The sequence below is a fragment of the Nanorana parkeri genome, unplaced genomic scaffold, assembly GCF_000935625.1.
Source record: "Nanorana parkeri isolate BGI_ZX_2015 unplaced genomic scaffold, ASM93562v1 scaffold1758, whole genome shotgun sequence".
Classification (NCBI taxonomy): Eukaryota; Metazoa; Chordata; class Amphibia; order Anura; family Dicroglossidae; genus Nanorana; species Nanorana parkeri.
This window is the reverse complement of record NW_017308026.1, coordinates 174,380-199,529: the sequence shown is the minus strand read 5'-3', so window position 1 is coordinate 199,529 and position 25,150 is coordinate 174,380. Positions and strand designations below refer to the sequence as shown.

At 43.7% G+C, this 25,150-nt stretch overlaps 1 protein-coding gene across 1 annotated transcript in view; it reads right to left on the bottom strand.

Annotated features, from left to right (window-relative positions):
* The window catches only part of LOC108799560 (E3 ubiquitin-protein ligase MARCH6-like), a gene marked incomplete at its 3' end in the record, with an annotated part of 212,060 nt that overhangs the window by 99,797 nt on the left and 87,113 nt on the right, over nucleotides 1-25,150 (bottom strand). The window contains exon 4 of the mRNA XM_018571434.1: nucleotides 1,321-1,464. Coding sequence (XP_018426936.1) covers nucleotides 1,321-1,464 — 144 coding nt within the window. The remainder of the gene's footprint in view (nucleotides 1-1,320; nucleotides 1,465-25,150) is intronic.

Here is a 25,150-nt window from a genome sequence, read left to right as displayed (position 1 = left end):
CATTCGCCTTGAAGGCATCCCATACAACATTAGGAGTGGCCGTACCTTCGTTCACGTCCCAGTAGCGGCCCATTGCAGGCAGTACATGTTCAGAGACTGATTCCACACTTAGCCAGCTCGGCGAGAGCTTCCAGCACCCAGAGCTCCCCGAGCTAGGGAGTAACAGGGAAACTGATAGGGGTACATGGTCCGACAGCCCACCAGGCAAATAAGCATCCCCGGCGACCATTCGGAGTAGTTCCCCGTTGCCAAAGGCCATGTCAGTTCGGGCCGAGGAGCCATGGGTGTGGCATAGATGAATGGGCGGCATAGGACCCCATCAACGCCGCCTCCGTTACCACCGCAGCATCCCCCTCATCCGCAGTCAGCCAACGGTGAGCTACTACCATCTGCCCCGCCTGGTAATACTTTTAAAGGTTATGCAGAGCTAGGCCCCCCTGGGTCCATGGCTCCTGGAGAAGGCTAAGCCTCACCCGTGGAGTCCTGGAGTTCCATACAAAGGTTTACCCGTCAGATGAGTTTCTTGTAGGAGAATAATATGCGGGCATGGCAGTCTCAGATCATTCAGAATCATAGAACGCTTGAACTTGTCATTGAGACCCCTCACATTCCATGACATAATATCAATACGATCCCCCATAGCAAAACCAATTGTACATGTGTGGCCCAGGATAGCTGAATGGACACCTTAGGCTCCGCCTCCCAGAGCACGAAACTGGCACACCCTCCCTGTAACAAACAATCCCATAACCAACATTAAGAACTCCCTTGCTTTCTAGTAGACGAACAACAACAACCTATAACACCCTCTAGAAGCTTAGACCCAAACTCCCAACCAATTGTCAGAGCACCCCCAGTTAGAAGTGTCCCAGTATGGGGATAAAAAAACACCCCAAAACTTCCAAAAAGAAAAAAAGGTGACGGGCTAAACTAAAAAACAGCCAGTTCCAAGTTTAACTGCATCCAACTGTAGCCACCTAAACCTTTTGCTTGCCATTTTACTTCAGACAGTTTGGCATAGTAAACATGAAACACTTATTTCATTTATCTTATATTTATATTTGACTTTATTAATCCCACTAAATCTTCTACAAAGAAAATAAATATATTAAAATATAAAAACGTTGGCGGAAAGCATTACTAGTACACTCAGCGATAGACAAAAAAAAAAAAAGCTAGCTTTTGAAACTGTTCGACACCTTTCTCTAAACTTCCCTGTGTATACAACTATTAGACAGCTACAACTCTTACCCCAGAAAAACAAAAAAGTAATGTACCTAACGAGCGAATAACAAATTTGTTGTTACAGGTCATACTTACATGCTGTAAGCGGTACAACTCCCAGCCAGGCAAAGGCCACTAATGTATAGTGAAACCAGTATCGAATTGCCGTGCCAATACTTGTAATTAACCCAGCACAGATGTCCTGTATTGGAAGCCGGGAAGGCATGTCTGGAGAATAAACTTTAAGAACAAAAACATAGTTATGAAACAGAAATTACACAAAAATGGTTTACAGCAAAAGTAAATATTTGTATTGCTTAATATGAAAAGCTAGCTTATAGCACATACCCACCTTCCAAAAATAACATTCTACAAACTTATAACAGAATATATGATCACAATTTGTTAATGGTAATATATACTCAACATGCTGTATAAACCTTTTATGAACAGAGGTCACTGAAGCCTAGATGCCCAAACCAAATTAAGCAGCTTTATTATGCAGTGTTTAACAATAGCTCTAACTACAATAATTTCCCTATTTAAATCCTAACTCTGGGCACAGGTCAGTCAGCACCTATTGTACTTGTGTGGAATGTATGGCACTACAATGCACAGAGTGACATGTATTACGCTAAAGTCTGGTAAAGAAGTGCAATTTACCGTGTGTTGCATAGGTGTGAAAGGGACACCATTGTTACTACACAAGATAATTATGTTTAGCTAAGTAACACGTCTGAAAATTTTAAGGCATTATGCCATGTCCCATACCGTAGTCTCTAGACAATGTCTCAAAGAAAAGTTAAACCAATTATTAACAGAGGAAATTTCAAGTTTTTTTATATGGTGTTTTAAAGCTGGGGCAAGTTTTTGGTTTTTAAGGTATCTAAGCGATTAAATACTAAAAAGGCATTCAATTACATAGTTTAGGGATGCACCGATACCGATAATAGTATCAGTGTCGATGCCGAGTATTTGGGAGAGTACTCGTACTGGCTTCCTTAATGGGACTTTCGGTATTGGCGGGTACCAAAAAAAAAAAATATCGGTACTTGTACTCGATACTGAAATACCGGTATCGGTGCATCCCTAATATAGTTATTAAATAATAAATCATATCAATATAAAAAAGTTTTCCCAATATACATACTTGAAATTAACTGATAAAAACTCCAGGAATCACCTGGGTCAGTTCAGAACTTTGACAAGCACTGGAATGCCCACTAGCTCGATCCTGCAGCGTAGACAAGGAAGGAGTTTAATGGGAGGGAAGCCACAGACCAAGCTGTAGAGAGCCCACTGAGCCACAAGAGCATCCAGCACTACTGCCAGAGATCTCTGCTTCTGAACACAGCTTTTTGCAGATTGGCAGAACAAAAAATGGAGGCCAGGAAATCCACATCAAGCATCTCCCACCTGTGAAAAAGGTTCTAGAACACCTCCAGATGTACGGACCAGGCACCCCTGGTCCAGGTGCCGCTGGCTGAAGTACTCTGCCTGCCAACTGTCTACGCCTGGCATGTGAAAGGTGGACAGTGTTGAAATGTGGAGTTCTGTCCAGGTTAGCTTGCAACCCCTCTTGCCGCAGCAAGACTTTTGTTCCTCCCTTATGGTTGATGAATGCCAAGTCGTGCCGTTGTCCAAAGTTCCAAGATATTCAATGGGAGATGGAAGTCCTCTAATGTTCAAGTCCCTTGCACTGACATGGTGTCGGGGGACTCCTCCTCAGCCTGTCAGGCTGGCATTGATCATGAGAATCTTCTAAGACAGAGAGGAAGGATTACCCCAATTCCAATTTGACTGCTGAGCCACCAGACCATAGGTAACCTGAAAGCAGCCTCTAATGGGGCATCATAATCATAAAAAATCTAATGCAAAACCAAGAGTTGAGTGGCTTATGGTTTGTAAGGCCAGAATCTGGGATCGGATAGTTAGGAGTAGTTCTTTAGGTTCTTTACGTTTGGCTTGAGCTTTACACGCGATGAGGCACAGATACTCCAAGCTATGAGATGGTTTCATCATTTTTTTCCAGACGGTACAGGATCCAACTGAACCTTTTGAAGGTCCGGATCGTCCAAAACACATTGTTGGTCAGGAACTGGGCTGACTAATACCTCAAGAAGAGATTGTACATATATCAGACTACGGGTTTGGCCAAAGCGCATACCAGGGCTAGCACATATACCAGAACCTTGAACATTTAGGGTATTTAGGACAGCCAAAATGGTAGGTCTAGAAACTGGTATTGTTGAACATATTGACAAACCATTATCTACCTCTGCTAAGATAAGGTTTTGTTAATTGCAAACACTTTTAATGGTGTGTAAAAAATAGCACACAAATCGTGAACTAAAGAAATTAAGGGTTAAATATATAATAGAGGGTCCCACAATGCTTTTTAAGTGGGTGGGAGCTCATCCTCTAATTACATCTTGACGAAACCCCCGGAGTAGGAGGGGTGAATCGCGTCAACATTTGTTCTCGATTCTGCTCACCTCCATCTCACCAGACTAGAGGAACACCATCCACTATAGCTAGGAGAGCGGGAACATGAATACCATTAGGGCTGCAACAAATTATTAATTTCATAAATCGATTAGTTAGCCGATAATTTTTTCGGATAAAAATAAGAACCTTAATTTAAAATAAAATACACAAATGCAGGGGGCGTGGCTTACGCATGGCGCTGAGCGGTCGCACTTGAGCAGAGCTCCCGATATAGCCCTCGAAAAATTGCCGTTTTATCCGCTAAATCATCCCTCGCATCTCCACCCTGTTGAGCTGTATCATGGGGAGAAAAAGTCTTGGGCACCTTGAAAAGGTATCTCATCGCAGACACAAGACCCTCCCAGGCCTCCTCCTCGCAGCCGTCCACGCGGCAAGCGCCTGCGGCCCAAACGGAAGAACAGACACCTCCGGGCACGCCGAGGTCTCCAGATTTCACGGGCTCCATGAGGGAGTCGGAACCCCCTTCTCCAATGCCACTACAGGAGGATCTGCAAGTGTCGGAGGCAATGAAAGACCTCCCCACGAAAGCGGACCTAGCCCACATGTTCCAGGTGCTAGAATCGTCCCTCAAACAGGATTTATCCAACATGAGGTCGGATCTCTCACATATCCTGACGAGGGTGGAAGATGCGGAGACCCGGATAGATGACCATGTGTAACACTCGCCCCTAGGGGTCTGGCTTATGGACCGCAGCTGCGGATTAGGCCTCTATCGAAGAGGACGGGTATCAGGGTGCAGCTCTACCTCTGGAGCCCAGTGTGTGGAGTAAGGCGAGGAGGGAGCTGCTTCACATCATGCCCCGTATAGCAACAATTTAACCCTGTATAGCAACAACAGGCTAGGTCTGGAGGGTTCAACAAGTAATGAAGACAATACGGAGTTCAAGGGAGTATACGAACAGTTAAGCTCAATTAGTTTCGATGCAGTTCAACAGGCTGTATAACAGTATCGCTCAATTAGTATGAAATGCAGTTCAATAGGATGCAAGAACAGTACAGCTCAAGTAATATCAATGCAGTTCAGTAGGATCTATGAACAGTATAGCTCAATTGGTATAATTGCAGTTCACTAGGATGAATGAACAGTTTATCTCAATTTGTCTCAGTGCAGTTCGATATGATGAATGAACAGTATAGCTCAATTGGTATCAATTCAGTTCAAATAGTATGCAAGAACAGTACAGCTCAAGTAATATAAATGCAGTTCAAGAGGATGAATGAACAGTTTAGCTGAGCTAGTGTCAATGCAGTTCCATAGGTTTTAGCCAGCAGCTATGGCTGGAATACTTGCGGTTCTGTGGCACTCCCTGGTGTGGGAGGATGAAGCTAGGTCGGATCCTCGAGTAAGCTGGTTTCTGCAGGGGAGCAAGTGGAGGCTGGTTTGGTCAGCGTCCTGCTTACAACGATAGTGGGACGCCGATCAAACCGCTGACCGCGGCTTTATGCCGATGGCTCGAGTGCGGTGGGCGGAGTCTCGCGGCACGCCTGTGCAGTAGCGGCAACGGACCCCGTCTAAGAGTGGGTGGAGCCTCGCGGCGCGCCTGCGCCGTAGCGCGGACGGAGCTCGTTCCCGGCTGAGGGGAGATGGAATCGTTACACCATGAGATGGCCATAAGGGATCTCCGGGAAGCACACCGTCATGGTTGGTGTTGTCGCAGCGTAACCTCATGTATAAAGTGGAGGACCAAGAGAACCGCAACCGCCGAAATAACTTGAGGATACGGGGCCTGCCAGAGGCTACGACGGACTCTGATCTAGTGGCCTCCCTTCAAGGCATATTCAACACCGTGTTGGGGAGGCCAGTATCTACCCCTATACGCTTTGATAGGGCGCACAGGGCCCTACGCCCGCGTAATCTCTGACGCGGCACCCCGGGATGTTATATGTCGGTTTCACAACTATGGAGACAAGGAGGAAGTGTCTAGAAAACGGAGAGGGATGTCGGCCATTGATTTTGACGGGGCACAACTCCACATCTACCCGGACCTGGCCCGCGAGACGCTGGAGAGAAGAGCTTTACGCCCCCTACTGGATCGCCTCCGACAGGCAGAGATGGTCTACCGCTGGGGTTTTCCAGCCAGCCTGATTGCACGCAAGGGGGGCAGATCGGGCGCTTCCCAGAAGATTTGGATGCCTTCTGCTCGGATCTAAACATCCCGGTACCTGATTTACCCCGGATGGGTCAGCACGGTACCGAATCCCCCCACCGAAGCAGTGAGCAATTGGCGCACTCCCCCAAAGAAGAGGCGATCTGGGAGACAGGAAGCGCCAGCAGGACATGGGTGAGATTGTTCAACTGCACTTTCACTAACCTATCAATATAATTTGATCCGCTTTACTGCGCAGTTCTGGTGGTTGCTGGAGCACCCGCCCTGAGCGTAGGGTGGACGCTCTCATGGCTACAGTTATAATGCGGAATTTTGAATGTTTACTTTATTCCTACTTTTATCCAATTCGTTCTGGATTTTTAAGTTTTACGGTTTTTGCTTCATACGGCATCAGTTATCCCTAAGCGGTTGATGCGATACGCATCTTTTGTTCCTGGACATAGGGCAGCGGACTCTGTAGTCTATCGGACTCTAATCGAGCTAGGGGAGTTGCCATTGGTGGCCGCAGGGGCACCCCTTTTGTGCTTTCCGAAATGAAAGTAGATGATAGAGGCAGGTTTATATTTTTAAGGGGTAGTCTCGGCAACACACCCTGCACTTTGGCGTGTATTTACTGTCCCAACCAGCTTTTTGTCCAAGACGCTCACTAGCCTCCTAGACTTTGCCTCTGGGGTATTGCTGGTAGGGGGGGACTTTAATATCGCGCTAGACCCTCACCTGGATGTCTCCTCGGGGCACAAGGCAATATCCTACAGACAACTGTCTTTACTCAATTCCAGACTGCATAAAGCGCAACTCATTGACACATGGCGGTAGAGACATCCCACGGACAAGGACTTCACGAATAGATATGATATTCATAGACCATCACCATTTACATCTGGTGCAATCGGCCTCAATAGCCACGAGGACGATCTCTGACCACTCCCCGGTTCTGACTTCCCTCTCCTGGCCGTCCTTGCCTACTACATCCTATAAAATTGGAAATTAAATGACTATCTCTTACAGTGCCCTATAGCCCGGGCACAGCTGGAAGAGGATATAAAGTGCTATTTTCAACAGAACAATATACATGATGCTTCTCCAGCGGTGGTTTGGGAGGCTCACAAGGTGGTAGTGAGAGGGAAGTTAATAGAACTGGGTTCCAGGAAAAAGAAGGAGTCGGAAAGTACGTTGCAATCTTTACTAACACAAATTCAGTCCTTGGAATGCCTTCATAAGCATTCTTTACGAATGGAACATTTGCAGGCACTCCAAAGCTGTAGGGAAGATCTTAAGAAACTATTAGACCAGAAAACGGCCCAAAAATTAATGTGGCTGCGCCAACGGGCATATGCTGAAGGAGACAAACCGGGGAAATCCTTAGCTAGATCACTGCGCATCAAACAGACAGCTACATATATTCCCAAAATTAAAGCCCCAGGAGACAAGATGATGCATCTCTCCCAGGATATAGCCAAAGTGTTTTGCGACTACTACAGCACCCTATATAACGTGGCAGATGCACATACGCACACCGCAGATACCCTTCAGCTCAGGAAAACACTGATAGATAAGTACCTGCACAATGCACGTCTCCCGATGCTTCCAGTGGAAGAGTTGGAGGCAATGGAAGCGGACTTCACAGTAGAAGAGTTCACGAACGCATTACACTCGATGGCTACGGGCAAAGCACCGGGGCCAGATGGGTTTACCCTTCAATATTATCGCACCTTTAACCCTTTCGCTGCCAAGGACGTATGGCATACGGAGCTACAAAAGTTTTGAAAAATGTTCGAGGGCTTGGCAGCGAAAGGGTTAAGGAAATCTTATTACCCCACCTCAACAATTACGCTAACTCCCTCACCTCTGGAGGGCACTTGCGCACTGAAACGACCCTAGCCCATATAACTGTCCTGCCCAAACCGGAGAAAGACCCCACCTGCTGCCCTAGTTACAGGCCTATATCGTTATTGAACGTGGATATTAAATTATACTCTAAGGTTTTAGCACTTAGTCTCCAACCCCTGCTACCTAAATTTGTATCACCAGATCAGACTGGATTCATCCCGGGTCGGGAAGCTAGGGATAACTCCCTGCACACCCTACATGTCGTTTCGTTGGCCCGGAGGATGTCTCAGGCCGCACTTCTGCTGTCAACAGATGCAGAAAAAGCGTTCGACAGAGTGGCCTGGGACTTCATGCTGGCGACGTTGAAGGTTATGGGGTTGCGCACGGGTATGATGTCCAGGATCGCTGCGATGTATCAAGACCCAACCGCCAGAGTACGGATTAATGGAGTACTCAGCCCGCCATTCTCTATGGGGAATGGCACCAGACAGGGATGCCCGCTGTCACCTTTGTTATTTGCCATTTCCCTGGAGCCATTCCTGTCTTCCATAACTCATAACCCTAATATCCAAGGGGTGCAGGTGGGGCCTAGAGAACATAAGTATGCTGCTTACGCAGACGATATATTGTTTTACGTTAGGAACCCCCGAATTTCTCTCCCGAATGCATTGAAGGAATACAATTTGGTATAAATCAACTTATCAAAATCTACCGTACTCAATTTAAACAGTCCCCCCTATAGAAGCCAGAACACTACAAGCTAGTTTAACGTTTACTTGGCAGCCGCACTCCTTGAAATGCCTGGGTATTTATTACACGCCTCGCCTACGGGATATGTTTAAATACAACGACATGCCCCTATTGAATAACATCCGAGCTGACCTGAGACGCTGGTCTCCCCTGTACCACTCCTGGTTGGGCAGAGTGAACGCCATTAAAATGAATGTGTTGCCGAGACTCCTCTTTCTGTTCCAGATGTTACCCATGGACATGCCACCTTATTTTAAAATGCTTCGGTCAATGGTCTCTAGATTTATCTGGAGACACAAGAAGGCTAGAATATCGTATGATATCGTGATTAGACCTAAAATCACTGGGTAGACAAGGGATACCAAAAGTTGACACACACGGACTCGGAGCTTTTACTGCACCAGGTCATACAGGATGGGAAAATCAAACCCCTGTCTTCCCTCTATAACTCGCCCAAGCCCTCATTCATGGACGTATGGCGGTCTAGACAACTGACACACTTTATACAACTACTCCCTACTCCTTTAAGATCCACTCAAGAACTGAACCCGTTGGAGCTCCTCTTTCCCATTGGGACCACCCCTACTAAATGTATCTCCTCGCTATATGCTACCCTGTCACACCTCGACATTACGTCGGCACCACCCTACCTGGCAAGCTGGGAGGTGGAGCTGGACAGCCCACTTACTGAGCAACGTAGGTCTCGAGTGTTGGCCTTCTCGAAGGGGGTGTCCAGGTCCACACATATACAGGAACTTCATTACAAACTACTATGTAGATGGTATTACACGCCCCAAAGAATGCATCAAATCGATAAGTCGGTATCCCCGCTATGTTGGAGAGGTTGTGGACAGGTAGCTTCGCATGCACACATCTGGTGGAGTTGCCCCAAAATTACACAATATTGGCAAGAGGTAGCGGATGAAATACATCATATACAGGGCGCAGACATACCGCTACAACCTTGGGAGATGCTGTTCCATGGATCTGGGGGCTCCATGGGCCGTTATGCTAGATCTATTACACCACATTTGTTAAACGCGGCCAAAGTCTTGATTCCAGCCAAATGGAGGTGCACAACTGCTCCTACCTTGTTGGAATGGTTGAACAAGGTGGAACAACTTTACTGTTTAGAAGAACTCACCCTCAACAGTCCAGAGCAGGAGGAGCGTCTCAAAAAAACATGGGCTTGCTGGTTAGCGTACAAGACGACCCCCACATACCTCACCAAGAGGGCACAGTCCGGAGTATAAAGGTGACAATTGGATAGATGCACACATGTCGATCCTATATCAGGGTACGCGAGAGTCTCAGTGATGGGGCATGGGGACTCAAGCAGTTGTATGATTCTATGGCTTACACCACATACCTTCGCTTATGTGAGACATGATCCTACATCTTTCTCCTCCCCCGCACACCCTATGTCTGTCTTCGTCTTCCATCCTCCCTCATCCTTCATTCACTCCCCCTTCCAACTCCCCTAGATCACACCTAGAAGAACTTTAGTCTCTTACTTAAGGACATAACCTCAGGGTTGGAAAGACATGTATTGCAGCAAGTCCTGCTGAGTGTAATGTGATCTCCTTATTGTCAATTGTCTTCCCTTGTACGTTGGCTTGTATAATGTATTTTTCTTTTGTTTTCTTATTTGAAAAATTTGTTCAATAAAAACTTATTATACAAAAAAAAATACACAAATGCAACGTTACAAACAAAGTTTACTTTAGAATAAAAGGCTATGGACATTTTTCGCACTTGCAATGCATGGTATTGCACCACAACGCACATTCAATTTCAGGTGACCACACTGCGGACAGGAGGTGTGTTTGGAATGCCATTGAAATTATGGCACCACAACGCACATTCTGAAGCCGAATCTTCAAGCCGAAACTATTGGCACGTCTGACTTTACAAGCACGTGAACTTTGATGGCATCCCAGTCTTAGTCCATAGGGTTCAATATTGAGTTGGCACACCCTTTGCAGCTATAACAGCATCAACTCTTCTGAGAAGGCTGTCCACGGGAACGTTTGACCATTCTTCCAGAAGCACATTTGTGAGGTCAGGTACTGATGTTGGACGAGAAGGTCTGGCTTGCAGTCTCCGCTCTAATTCATCCCAAAGGAGTTATATCGGTTTGAGGTCAGGACTCTGTGCAGGCCAGTCAAGTTCCTCCACCCCAAACTCGCTTATCCATGTCTTTATGGACCTTGCTTTGTGCACTGGTGCGCAGTCATGTTGGAACAGGAAGGGGCCATCCCCAAACTGTTCCCACAAAGTTGGGAGCATGAAATTGTCCAAAATGTCTTGGTATACTGATGCCTTAAGAGTTCCCTTCACTGGAACTAAGGGGCCAAGCCCAACCCCTGAAAAACAACCCCATCCCATAATCCCCCCTCCACCAAACTTTACACTTGGCACAATGCAGTCAGGCAAATACCATTCTCCTGGCAACTGCCAAACCCAGACACATCCATCGGATTGCCAAACAGAGAAGCGTGATTCGCAACTCCAGAGAACGCGTCTACACTTCTCTAGAGTCTAGTGGCAGAGTGCTTTACACCACTGCATCCGACACTTGATGATGTAAGCCTTGGAAGCAGCAGCTCGGCCATGGAAACCCATTCCATGAAGCTCCCTACGCACTGTTGTTGTGCCAATCTGCAGGCCACATGAAGTTTGGAGGTCTGTAGCTATTGACTCTGCAGACAGTTGGCGACTTCTGCACAATGTGCGCTTCAACATGCGCTGACACCGCTCTGTCCTTTCATGTGGCCTACCACTTAGTGGCCGAGTCGCTGTTCCCAGTTGCTTCCACTTTGTTATAATCCCACTAACAGTTGACCGTGGAATATTTAGAAGCAAGGAAATTTCACAGATGGACTTATTGCACAGGTGGCAACCTATAACCGTACCACGCTTGATTTCACTGAGCTCCTGATTTGTGAGCAACCCATTCTTTCACAAATGTTTGTAGGAGCAGTCTGCATGCCCAGGTGCTTGATTTTATACATCTGTGGCCATGGAGGTGATTGGAACACCTCAATCCAGTGATTTGGAGGGGTGTCCCAATACTTTTGGCAATGTAGTGTGTATGTGTGCGTATATATACATTATATATTATATATAAATGTATATACTATGCCACGGCATAGTATGGCATCATTGGCACCCAGGGCTCTCCACCTAAGGGGCTGAGAGGCTTCAGAATGTAAACAATATTATAAGGAAGAGCCTGGCTTTTCAGGTCCTTCAAGGTTTTCCTAATTGTAGCTGGGATCTGGGAGATCTCTTAGAGCTCTGGGTGGGATGAGATCTCCAGTCCTGGGGCCAGGTGTTGCCAATGACCAGCCTGGGCTGATCAGGTGGCTGAGAGCAGCCTACTTAGGAAGCCAGCCCAGTGCTCCGAGTTGTGTGTGCATGTGTGCAGGAGGCACACGGACACAGGTGCGTGCTGGATGCACGAGGAACAGTCAGGGGAGGTTGGGAGAGGTCAGGAAGGTTGGTGACCCAAGGGACCTATGGGACGCACTACTGAGAGAACAGTGTGAGTGCCCGTGAATGGGAGAAGTCGGGAAGGTCGGTGACCCTAGGACAGAGGTGGCGACCCTATGGCGAGTGCCAGAGTGGGCACGCAGGGCCACCGTCTGCTGGCACGCGAGCCCAGGTCCGCATTACCAAATTTTCAAGTACTGTTTTTGATTTTCTTTTTTATTATGATGCATGCCTTGCCAGACGATTCTGCTCTTACTAGCAACCTCCGCCAGCTGGCATCCCGCCGTCATCATGACAGCCAGTGACGCGGCCGATCCCACACCCACAGGGTGAGTGCGGCCTATCCAATAGTGCACGGCTTCCAGCCCCCACAAGCTAGCGTCCCGCCATCGGCATGCCAACCCGTGACGCGGCCAGTCCTACAAGCTACGGGTGTGGGCGGCCTATCAACGCGGCTCAAATGTTATCTGGGGCGGGGCCAAGTCCTCCTCACTGACGTGTGGCTTCCCCCACATACTGACGAACGATCAGGGCATGGCTTTGGGCTGGCTTAGCTCCCTGGACAGAGGCAGACCACTCCCCCATCGCTGCCTAACAGTTTTCCACCATGAGCAGCGGTTATACACAGGAGAATGATGTTGCTCTTTTATTTCTCTTTTCGGCTGCTATCCCATACATCCATGGTGTAGTGCCTACTCTGCAGGTTTTGTAATACACTGTTATTTTCACTCTGCGTGACCAAACATCTGGCTCTGTGATTACTGTCAAATTTGTACTATGGCGGGAATATGATGTCACTACGACGTCAGGGAGTCTAGCAGACGCTATGGGGGATATCACTGAAGTTGGATGTAAACCTGCACATTTAGTATTGTCAGAACTATTGAGACTAAAAGGATTGGACAATAAGGTCTATACATGTTCTTTTACATATTATAAGATGGCATCCTGAAAGCCATTTTGTATTGACCGATCTAAAATGGAACTTAAGTTTGAGTTCCAGACAAAAACTTTCAGAAATGTTTCTTGGAAACGTGTTATATCAGTGAAGAATTTTAAGGTAACCAATGTGTCAGCAAATTGCTTCTCAAATCTTATGTTGAAGTTTTAAAGAAAGGTCCAAGAGTGATTTCTAATCCAACATTGCCCTCTTCCGGTAGTCACAGGGATCGTGTTAGAAAGTCACGCCCCTGTGGCATCATAATTAAAAGTAAAAGATAAGCAAACCAGGCCCACATTTTTGGGTGATAAAAAGTTAGGAAAGGGGATTAGGAGAGGAGGATGATTCTTCTTCGGGGGTCGGAGGATTCTGTTTCTTGACACTGAATTCATACTGGATTATTCTTTATACGAGAGTTTCTTCTTCATACGGGAGATCTGAAGCTGATTGAAGGGAACCGACACAAAGCTGAAACCTCTCAGACAAAAAGATCTAAACATTTTTGGTAAAGTATAAATTCTATTTATCTGCAGGCAATTGATAGCCATATACATCATTACTAAACCATTTGGTCCTAATAGCATCGAGATTTGAATTTAGACAACTCTAACTGCAGTACGACCGGTCTCTTTTCCCATCTTGGGAGGGAAATACACATATATGTATATCTCTCCGAAACTGATTTCAGTTTCTAGTCTACGGTGTGGTAGTGGTGTATACTTTAAATTAAAAATAATTTAGTAGAAGTTTGTTTTTGCCATAAATAGAAACTTGGCTAATAGCCAGTTCTGTGCATGATATATCTTGCGCAGTATACATTTTGAGCTGTTGAATATCTGTTGTCTGAGAGAGATCACGTGTCAAATCTGTACATTGTGTTGTTACATTCTGCTGAGCTAATGATAAGCTACTAATTGCATTCCAGGAGTTACTGAGTTTTGTTTCATTTATATTTGAAATAATATCCTGTGGTTTTATTTTTCTCATTATCTGTGTTGATCAATTTTATTGAAACTTTGATCCAATTGATTTCTTGTGTATCACCAATTATTGTCTGATCATAATTTTTGCACTGATTTCTTAGTTAATAAAATATATATATTTTTGCACAGCTCTTGTATCCATTGTTGTCTTCAGGTTAGCGCAAATTAAATGAACTCGAGTTATTATTTTTGTTGATTTGTGAAAATAAGTTGGGAATCTCCTTAATTCCAGATCCTGGCCTATTTTCATAAATATAGAACTGTTTATTTTATCAGAGTAAACATTCCGACATATTTGGAGGCCCTACACCAAGATTTGCCTAAGTTTGAAACAAAGAGCATAGTTGTGCAAAGGATATATATTTTGTTGCCATTTTCTTAGTTGGTTATTGCTGTTGTCAGTGGCAACATGTCTGAAACTAAGAGTGTTGCGAGCGAATCTTGCCATTCTAGTGCAGAATTTGAGGCTGGTATGAGTAAGAGAGATGCTAGAGAATTGGTCAAATATCAGGTGATGTCTTTTGTTAAAGAAAAATTGGATGTTAAAAGCGGATATCAATGATTGGGTAGCTGAAATGCAGAGTAGGATTGCAACATATGTACATGATATCTGGTCTGATGAATCGCGTGTTGCTGGTTATCTTCACCAAATTGCTAAAGCTAAATCAAAGTAAGACAATGCATTAATTGAATCTTGGCCAGAACTTCTGTATGTAATTTTTGAGCTGGCCGAACAGTTAAGACAAAATATGAAACCAAGCGAAAGGCTGATGTTAAAAAGTTACAGAAAACACTTTGCGAGATTCAAATTGAATCTGCAAAGGTTTCTGATGATATGAAACAATTGTCTCCCCAAATGTCGGATTATCAGGATAAAGATAACCAAAACAGAGATATGATCAATTTTTTTAAAAGGAGTCTGGATCAAGTCTCTTGTGAATTGTCAGAATGTCAAAAGGACAAAATTGGCCCTAGAAGAAGAATGTGAAAGGTTGTACACTGGTAATAAAAAAAACTTGAGCAGGAAAAACATGCCAGCAGCATAAAGGTTAAACCTTCTGTTTGGGAGGGGGTAAATGTCACAGAAACTGTCAGCAGACTTTCGGTCTCTTAAGCCTAACATAGGTAGACGGACCCTAAAGGTGTCAGATGTTGAAAGTGATTTCAGTGTCCCCTCAGAGGAAGAAGAACAATTTTTTTTTAAGGAACGTTTTCTTCCTAAGTTAAAACCCATCTCACCTCCTAAGCACTCCAAAAGTATGTCCCATAGGAGTGAGAGGAAAGCTCAGAATCGACCAGTGTATGATACAACAAAAGTCATCAAGTTTTTAAAAGAAACTGTGGGTCTATTTACTAAGAAAGGATCGCCTTCTGTAATTAATTATATAGAAACTTATGAGGCGGCGATGATGACCCTAAACTTAAAACATGACAAACAGAAAATTTAATTCATTTCATGGGTGTTTGAGCCAAAGCACAGGTATTTCTTTAATTCCCTTCGAGATATTGGCATAAATACCTGGTCTGATGTCGTCACAGAAATAAAGACAGAATTTGGCCCCTATCGGTCAGCTACTGCTGCAAGGAGAGCCATGTTTACTTTAAAATGCCGACCAAATCAAAGTCCCAGGGAATTTTTGTCAGTTCTCAAGAATGCCTATAGCCTGGCTGAAAAAGATCCCAATTTTGTTTTGTTTTATGATGCGTTGCCAAATAAAATAAAAATTATTCTGGCCCGGGATTACCATCCCTGGAAAACTCTGGATTGGACACTGACAGCGAGTACCACCCTTTTTGCTGTTCTACAGAATGGCGATGAATTTCAGGATAGGAAATTTAAAAAGCCTGCTGAAGAAATAGCTGAGACTCACATAAAAAAGGGACCAGGGACAGTTTGAGGCCCCAAGGAGGAGTTATGCTGACGTTGTTAAAAGATCCAACTCTCCCAAAGTGAAGAAAGCTGAACCCAATCCAGATGACAATAAGATCCCTGTAGATGGTAACCCAGATAAAAAGCATCAGTTTGTAAAAAAGCGGTTTCCACAGTACAAGAGATACCCAAGAGGTAATTACAAGAATTACCAGCATGACCCAGAAAAGGTTCAAAATGGTTCTGAATCAGAAGGTTCTGGTAAGTCTCAAACTTCTAATTCCCAAAATCCACCCCCAAGGGTTCATTAGAAAAACAGAAATAATTTATCTGAGCGCATGGACCAGATGCAGAGTTAGTTCAGTGCATTAACAGAACAGATGGAAAAGATATCCAATTTCCTCACTGTTAAGCCCAGGAATCCTTTTTTTAGGGGAAGCTACTCCTGTACTCCCTGCTCAATAACAGACAGGGATGAACAGGCTAAAGTGTCAAATCACACAGATGCCTGTAATTTACAAATAAGCAAAAGTGAGCAAATTAACCCAAGTGTCTGTATGCCTGAAAATAATTTAACCCTTTCAATGCCAGATGGCAAAAAGGAGGGGCAACATGCTTGTGATTTTATCTTACAGCCTGCAGAAGCTTTTGCTGTGGAGAAATCTCACAGGCACTCAAAGAATTCTTCCTGTGAAGGGGGGCCGCTGGGTAAGAAATGCAGTTTCACTTTTCATCCAAAGTATTTATGTTCCTTAATATAGATGGATAAAAGGTTTTACATCGAAGTTGGATTACATAGTAATTTACCACCATTAATGGCTTTATTGGACACGGGTAGCCAAGCAACCATTTTATCTCAGACATATATTCAACAAATCCAGGATTTATCTTCTGAAAAGTATAAGCTGAAAAGTTTTACAGCTAACCTTGTAAGTGTCTCAGGCACAAGCCTGAAGGTCCTGGGAAAAGCTTGGCTGAACTTTAATGTGGGGAATAAAGTAATCTGCCATCCCACACTTATAGTTGATTTACCCTATGATCGCTTAATTATTGGCATAGATCTCCTCAAAAGAGTAAATCCCATTGTTGATTTTATCAATATGGTTATCTGGTCCCAAGCAAAAATGCCCATTAACTATGAGCATTCCCAATCCTAGCACAGTCGGCGTAACTGCCATGTGATTGAGGAAAGGCCGAACTCTATTGAGATCCATTTCAGGAATAGCCAAGTTCCAGATGTCTCCTTCTTACAGGCAACACCGACCTCCACCGTAGGTGGACAGGAGGATAACACCATATGTGTGTCCCCTTGAAAGAGTCAGAGATGTTTGCTTGGAAGGTGATGTTCTCACCATTCACCTCCATCCAGAAAATACTGACTCTAATGGGTTCAGTGATCATACACAATTCCTAGCAGGGATTGAAAAGGTGAATGATGATGTGTTCTTTCCCTTACATGTTAATGACCTGGGAAGAACTAAAAAGGGCTAAACTGGATTTACGCCAGGAAAACAGTTACATTAGTGGGGACCTACTAAAACAAATGGCCAATCCTAAAGTAATTAGGTATCCAAACCCTCAGGATAACTGGGTCCATGATCTGGATGATGACTCACAGGTCATAATATAATTGCTAAATGCATGTTATCCATTTCCATTGGGGGTAAAACAGCCACTCATTTATTCCTGGTAATGAATGAACCACGGTGTCACATGTACATTGGCAACGATATATTACATTACATCGCTTTGCTATACATGTGGATTTGGTAAATTCCACATTGTGGACTAGATTAAAAGGGAATCCATGTCATTTCATGAGTGAACATGAAGCCCTCAAATCGTCCCAGATACTGCCATATTCAGTCAGTGTATTAGTGCCACAAAATTTTATCATCCCTCCAGGTACTAATAATTTCCTGTTACCTATCCAGGTATCAAAAGGCCAAAACTTAAAGAATTCTGATGCATTAATATGCCTCTCAGACAGGATGCAACAACTAGGAATTTCAGTAAATCCTACACCCATGGTAAACACCCATCAATTAAAAACCCAAATAATCGTTAATAAATGGTACTCCCAATGAAGTCCAATTATCTAAAGACACCATCATTGGTTTGGCCTTAGATTCCGATTATTACACTTTTGGGTTTCATAATGCAATTATTGGCCTAATACCTGAACAATATCTTACAGAAGAGCAAATGGTTGAACAAACATTTTATTCTCCTCCTGAAGGATTGTTCACCATTAATTCAGTTTATCCTTTCAATCCTGAAAAAGGTACCTGTAAGGTGGAGGAAGCCTCCCTTACCTTTGATCATCCACTTAATGAACAGGAAACAGAGGAACATCGTGAGTTCACCGAAAGGGCTAGTAAGTCAAATCATGACCTCACTGACAGGCTTGAAGAAGCCTATGAAATAGGTCAACCTGAAGTATTTCCAGGATTTCTGGAAATGGTCCAGCAACAGATTTCCTTAGCTGATGGATGCTCTAATGACTTAGAGCGCCAACAATTAAAAGAAGTTCTCATGGAGTTCAAGGATATCTTTGCTAAAGATTCATACGATTGTTGTCTAACAGACATACACATTGCAAGAATCCAGACTGATCCAAAGGCGCCTCCTGTTTATATCAAGCAATATCGTTTTCCACTAGCATGTTATAAGATCGGTACACAGTTCTTATAATAACCCTGTTCTTGGTATCCTTAAACCCGATGGTCAATGGCGTTTATGTGCTAATCTCAGACAGCTCAATAAGCGGGTATACATGTCCGGCTGCCCGTGCCATATATTGACCAATGCTTGGTAAAAATGCAAGGCGCCAGGATCTATACCACACTGGATTGTGCTCAAGGATACTGGACAATCAAGGTAAGTCCTGAAGACCAATATAAATTGGCATTTACATTTGGTAAGGAGCAATACACCTGGACCAGAATGCCGTTTGGTTATATTAACTCAGGTCATGAATTTGCTGTGTTCTTGCATAAGGCTATGCCTGATGCGACTGAAAGAGGAAATTTAACATACGTGGATGACATTCTGTTGAAAAGTACCTCGTTTGAAAAGCATGTCAAAGAGATTAGACATGTGCTTAATCAGTTGAGAGAGGCAGGTGTTAAAATCTCTTTACAGAAAGCCCAATGGTGTTGTACCAAAGTCAACTTCCTGGGACATGAGGTTACTTCCGAAGGCCTCAATCCCGAAAGAAGAAAGTGGAGGCTGTGATGAAATCTAAAACACCTACCAATGTAAGTGAACTGAGGTCATTTTTGGGTATGATGAATTATTCACGTAAGTTTATTGATAACTACGCAGAAATCAGTAAACCACCGTTGACATTACTAAAGAAGGATGTACCATGGATGTGACGAGAGGAGCATATGCAAGTAAGTCTCTGTCACCTGTAGAGGTAAAATTTAATGGACTGTGATAAAGCTTTATTAGCCACAGTCTGGGCTCTTCAAAACTTTAGAAGTTACATTCAGGGTGAGAAAATCATAATTGAAACGGCCCACCAACTACAATATTTACAAAGTGACAAAATCAGGGATGGTAATTTGTCAAACAGCAGAATAACTGCTTGGACGTTGTCTTTACAAGGATGGCCATTGGAAGTCCGGTATAAACAAAAAAACAAAAAAAAAAAAGTCCTGTAGTTCAAGGACTTGCCGAACTTCATGACTGTGCAGCTCATTCTCATAAAGAAGAGCTATTAGATGATTTCTTAGAGGAACAAATCTCTTCCCCTTACAAAGCATATGATGAGGAGTACTGTCCTCTACTTCCCTGTGTATGTCCTCTACTTCCCTGTGTATACATTGATGGTTGTGCTTATCACACCACCGTAGGGGATGAGAGAAAACTAGTGGCAGGTATTGGAATCACTTGGACAAGTGAATTCCCAAATGTATCAGTAGGATACAGTATTGGTGCTAAAAGTAGCCAAGTGGCAGAATTAGCAGCTGTATACCAAACAGTTCAGATTGCTCTAGAGCACAATATTACGGAATTTGTTATAATCACAGATTCCAATTATGTACATAACAGTTTTGTCGAGTATCTGCCTACCTGGAAAAGAAACCACATGTTACGGTCCAATAACAAACCTGTTAAACATGCCAAATTGTTTTGTGCCGTAGATGAGTCAAAAGTAATGATTTAACCATTTATTGGACGAAAACTAAAGGTCATTCCAAAACCCAGAACATGGACAAGGAAGGTAATGATCTAGCTGACAAGCTTGCCAAACAAGGTGCCATAAATGGAGAAAATGTGGACATAGATCATCTACTAGGAATGATACACATTGAAGCTGTCACTAGACACCAAGCTAGGGTACAGACTGTAAATGTGGCTCAATGGAGTCAAGAGTCTACAAGAGAGGATCTGATTAAAAGCCAAAAGAAAGATCCTATACTTGGGATCTTATATAAAACACATTGAAGATCCTAGTAACAACCCCATATCGGAGGATGATTATGCCCAAAAAGAAGACCTCCGATTATTAATGAAAACCAAGTCTCAATTCAGTATCCGAGATGGTTTATTAATGAGGACATCAAAAAATGGTATTCAACAGTGGGTAGTTCCCACTATATTTAGAGGCCTAATGTTACAACATGCTCATGATGCACCTACAGCAGGTCACCGAGGTGAGAAGATTACCTACGAATTACTACGTGATTATGCCTATTGGCCTCATATGTTGAAAGATGTCCAAACATACTGTCAAGGTTGTCTGGTTTGTGCTCAGTTCCAACCTCAAGGTCCCACACATCGTGCCCCACTGCAGAGAAAGGGTTTCTCATTGCCATGGTCTGATATACAGATCGACTTCACAAAGTCGTCCAGAGGAAACAAGTACATGTTAACGGTCAATTGTGTCTTTACCAAATGGGTAGAATGTTTACCAGCTCATAATAACACAGCTGAAACATGCGCCACTTTGCTTATTAACCATGTATTTTCCAGATACGGACTACCGTTAAAGATTTTCTCTAAAAGAGGGACCCATTTTACAAGCGAAGTCATGACTAAGATGTGGAAAATCTTGAGTGTCAAGCGGAAAGTACACATTGCCTATCGCCCCGCATCTAGTGGATCAGTAGAGCGCTATAATCAGTCAATTGTCAATATCCTTAAGAAATTCGTTAAGGAATCAGGTAAAGACTGGGACATGAAGTTGCCTTTAGTGCTCATGGCTATCAGAGCCACTCCAAGTACTGCCACTAAGATGTCACCCTTTGAGCTGATGACAGGTAGGAAAATGGTACTTCCATAACATCTGTTGTATCGCACATCGGATCATAACCTGATCAATGCAGCCACGACACATCAGTATGTGGAGAACCTTCGTCAGCATCTTTTGCTTTTGCCCAGAAGAATCTCGAAAAAGCAGCTGTAAGTGATAAAACGTATTATGATCTCAAAACCACTAAGAAGGAGTATGAGACAGGTGATAAAGTGTATCTTTACAATTTTGCCCGAGACAAAGTGAAAGAGAAGAAATTTCTTCCCGTCATCGAAAGGTCCTTACAATATCATTGACAAGATCTCACCCGTGGTTTACAAAATAAGAATTGTAAAGAATAATGATATTGTGGAAAAATGGGTTCATGGCAATCAATTACGTGCTTGTCATCCTAGGTCTCAGCTGAGAATACTGGACGGTAATGCAGAAGAAAGGTACCTGATTTGTATCCCGAGAACACGAATGTAATGATTTAACATTGTGATAATTTTCTCTCAACATACAGATATTCATATCTTGAGTTTCTCCGCATTTTAATGGTCTTGTCGATCTTAGCAGAGTACCATAGTCATGAAGATTATTTTAAAAAAAATAATAGTAAATAAAGTTTACAGTATGTGAAACAATTTGCACTGTTTTAAATACAATTCTAGTTTTTACCTTTTTGCTATGCCTTGTTGCATCCCATTGACAGCTGTTTCCTATCTGCATTCATGCACTCTAGCCAGGTTTGCTGCACAGCCCCCCTGAGAGACCATAAACACCACCGGAGAGCCCGCACAGCCCGCTTGGTAGCCCATAAACACCACGGAGAGTCCGCACAGCCCCCCAGAGAGCCACACAGTCCCCCAGAGAGCCCATCTGAAAGCCCTTATAGACCACCCAAGAGCCACACAGCCCCCCGAGAGCAGCACAGCCCCCCGGAGAGCCCATACATACCACCCGAGAGCCCACAGAGCCCACCCGAAAGCCATTATAGACCACCTGAGAGCCGTGCAGCCCCTCTGACAGCCTGTACAGACCACCAGAGACCCAGCAGAGCCCACCTGAGAGCCGCACCGTCCCCTGAGAGCCCGTACAGACCACCTCAGAACTGCAGAGCCCCCCTGAGAGTATTCAGGTCTAATTGCAGGGTTGGCACTTTGAGATACATAAGTTGGTTTAGTGATCCAGTTTGGGCACCCGGCCCAAAAAGGTTCGCCAGCACTGCCCTAGGACCTATTGGACACCCTGCTGAGAGAGCAGAGCGTGGAACCACGAGGGGGTGAGCAGATGGGAGTTTCACACAGGTGTGATGAGTCCTAAGACTGTGGCAAGCTACTGAGACAAACTAAAACTGTAATTTATGTTGCTGCAGACAAGCTTATTATTTTGAGAATGTTGGCTCTTCTTGTGTTTTTGCCCTTTAATAAAGCTGTGTTTTAAACTGCATTTCCTGACTACAGTCGAGTGTCCTTGTTACAATATTATATTTTTATTTTTTTTGACGTCTTGTCTACTGGACTAATACGGCTTACCCATTTATATTGCAGTATGTATGCAACGTGTTTCCATGAAAATAAGACACTGGGGTTGATTTACTAACCTTATAAACACACCACAAATGTGTATACACCTCTGCAGTGTGTTCCCTCCCAGCATGATCTATGGGTGGAATCTAAACACCTTTGTAATGTGTACACACCCAGCAGGTGTGTTGTGCAAAGCTCTGAAGGAATTCCAAGGTGATGTTGGGTAAATTAGCTCTATGTTGTGTTGCTTGCGTTGATGAATGCAAGGAATGTAAATGCATGAGCTAACCATTTTTGTCTAAACTGTGAAGCAGCATTATATATGCATCATGTGCATGATTTTTCCATATATGGCATTAGTGGAAATATGCTTTTAGAGACTTTTTGGTTGATAAATACGTTTTGCTGTGTGAAAATCACACGCACCTGGTGTGTGTGTGTGTTTAGGTTAGTAAATCACCCCCACTGTCTTATATTTTTTTTGGCTCAACAAAACATACTAGGTCTTATTTTCGGGGTAGGTCTTTTTTTTTTTAATGCATAATCCAAAGTTAATGCAAATCCAAATTAAATAATCCAAAATGGCAAAGTTAAGAATAGGGTGATCAGGGCATTCAGGGGTGCCATACCTTTCCAAGAGCACTTTGGTAACCAGAATGAGCTGGTTACCAAATTAGATAGATTCCTCACAGACAGAGTGCATTTGGTATCACTCCGCCTGTGACAGGAGACGGCGCTATAGAGGAAACATTGGCTTATGTGGCTCTACTTCCTTAGCTGCTAAAAAAAGAGAAGCTTTCGATAGTTGACCTCTCTTCTTCAGGTCAGAAGCAATACTAAGCAACATGACAGTTTGTCCGTTAAAGCAAGAGAAAGTTGTTAGGGGGGGAGGGGGGGTGTCATAAATGCTGGACCTGGGAGTAAAGAATGCCACCTAATAATCAAAAGATAAAACAAGTAAACATAGGATGACCAATAAACCCTAAACAGATAAGAGATATGACATACATTAAAATTGTGATGTTCTGTTGATTCATAAAAAGTTCTGGTAGTGTGTCAGAAAACCAGAATCCACATTAAGTCCCTCCTTTATGGCATTGAAATGTAAAATCATTTTCATCTCAAATGTTTTCCTTTCATGAGAGTTTTTAAAATTCCCTTTCAGTACTTTAATTTTGAGGTTGTGGATGGAGTGATCCTTCTGGGAGAAGTGATGTCCTACTGGAGTGCAATATTCATTCTCTTTGTGGTTCTTGATCGAACTCCTGTGTAGGTTCATCCTGAGATGCAGCTTAAGGCCAGTTTCCCCAATGTAACATGCTGAACACTGTATCATGTACACCACGTTAGCAGATGTGCATGAGTATGACCCCTTAATGGGGTACTCTTTGTTATTGTGACTCTCTGTATTTCTGTCACATATATGTTGGCAAAGTTTGCAGCGGGGTTTATTGCATTGTACTGTGCCATTCTGTGTAAGTGCCTGTTCAGGGGTCAGCTTACTGCGTACCAATCTTCTTCTCAGGTTCAGTGGTTGCTTGAAAGCCAGTATTGGGGGCTGAGGGAATATTTCTTCCCGTATGGGGTCTTCTGAGAGAACTGTCTGTAGGTCTTTGATTATTTTGCATATTACCTCTAGAGTGAGATTGTAGGTAACTACAAGAGGGGTCCTGGTTGGGTTTTTCTTCTCTTTGTACTGTCGGAGTCTTTCCCATGATGTTCTTAGGGCAGATTCAATTTTTTAGTCTTTTCCCTATAGCCCTTTTGTCGAAATGCATCAGCCAGTGTGCTCAGGTGTTTGTCTCTGTTCTCAGAGTGTCAGAGCAAATGCGGTGGTATCTGATTGCTTGGCTGTAGATGACACCCTGTTTAGTGTGATTAGGATGGAAGCTGGAATTATGGGAGGTAGCTGTACCTGTCTGTGGGTTTTCTGTATACAGAAGAACTGAGAGCCATTGCTGACCGTTATGGCACAATCCAGAAAAACCACACTGTGTACTGAGAAATTTGTTTTGAGTTTGATGGATGGATGGAATGAATTGAATGATTCATGGAGGTGTAAAAGGCTTTCTTCTCCTTCTGTCCATATTACGAAAATATCAATATAACGATAATATTTGAATGGTTTGTGAGGGTGAGTGGCTAGGCATATTGTGGTGACATTTTTGTGTCCATAGCAGTCCCAGTCAATTGTAAATAGATGTTGTCATTGAAATTAGGACCCCACCTGGAGCTCCTCCCACCAGACCAGCGCTGACTCCCTGCTGCTCTCCTGCACAGCGCCGACTACGACCTCACCAGCGAGGCACATGAGGCACCGGCCATCATCGAACAGTGAGTGAGGGCAAGGGGGGTCCCTATTAAGAACATATTAGATTTACAATTATCCTCTGCTAATATTATCTGCAGTGTATGCTCTATATGTACTACATATTAGGAGTACACATTGCAGACAATAGATTTACAATGATCCCCTGCTAATATGAATGGGTTAAATGAACCATAGTACATAACATGTCGTTGTATTATGGATCATTTAACCCATTCATGTTAGCAGGGGAGAATTGTAATTCTATTGCTGTAGCCTGCAGTGTACTGGACGTGTGTACTCTATATGGATCATTATTTATCCTATTCATGTTAGCAGGGCAGAATTGGGAGCGCCTCC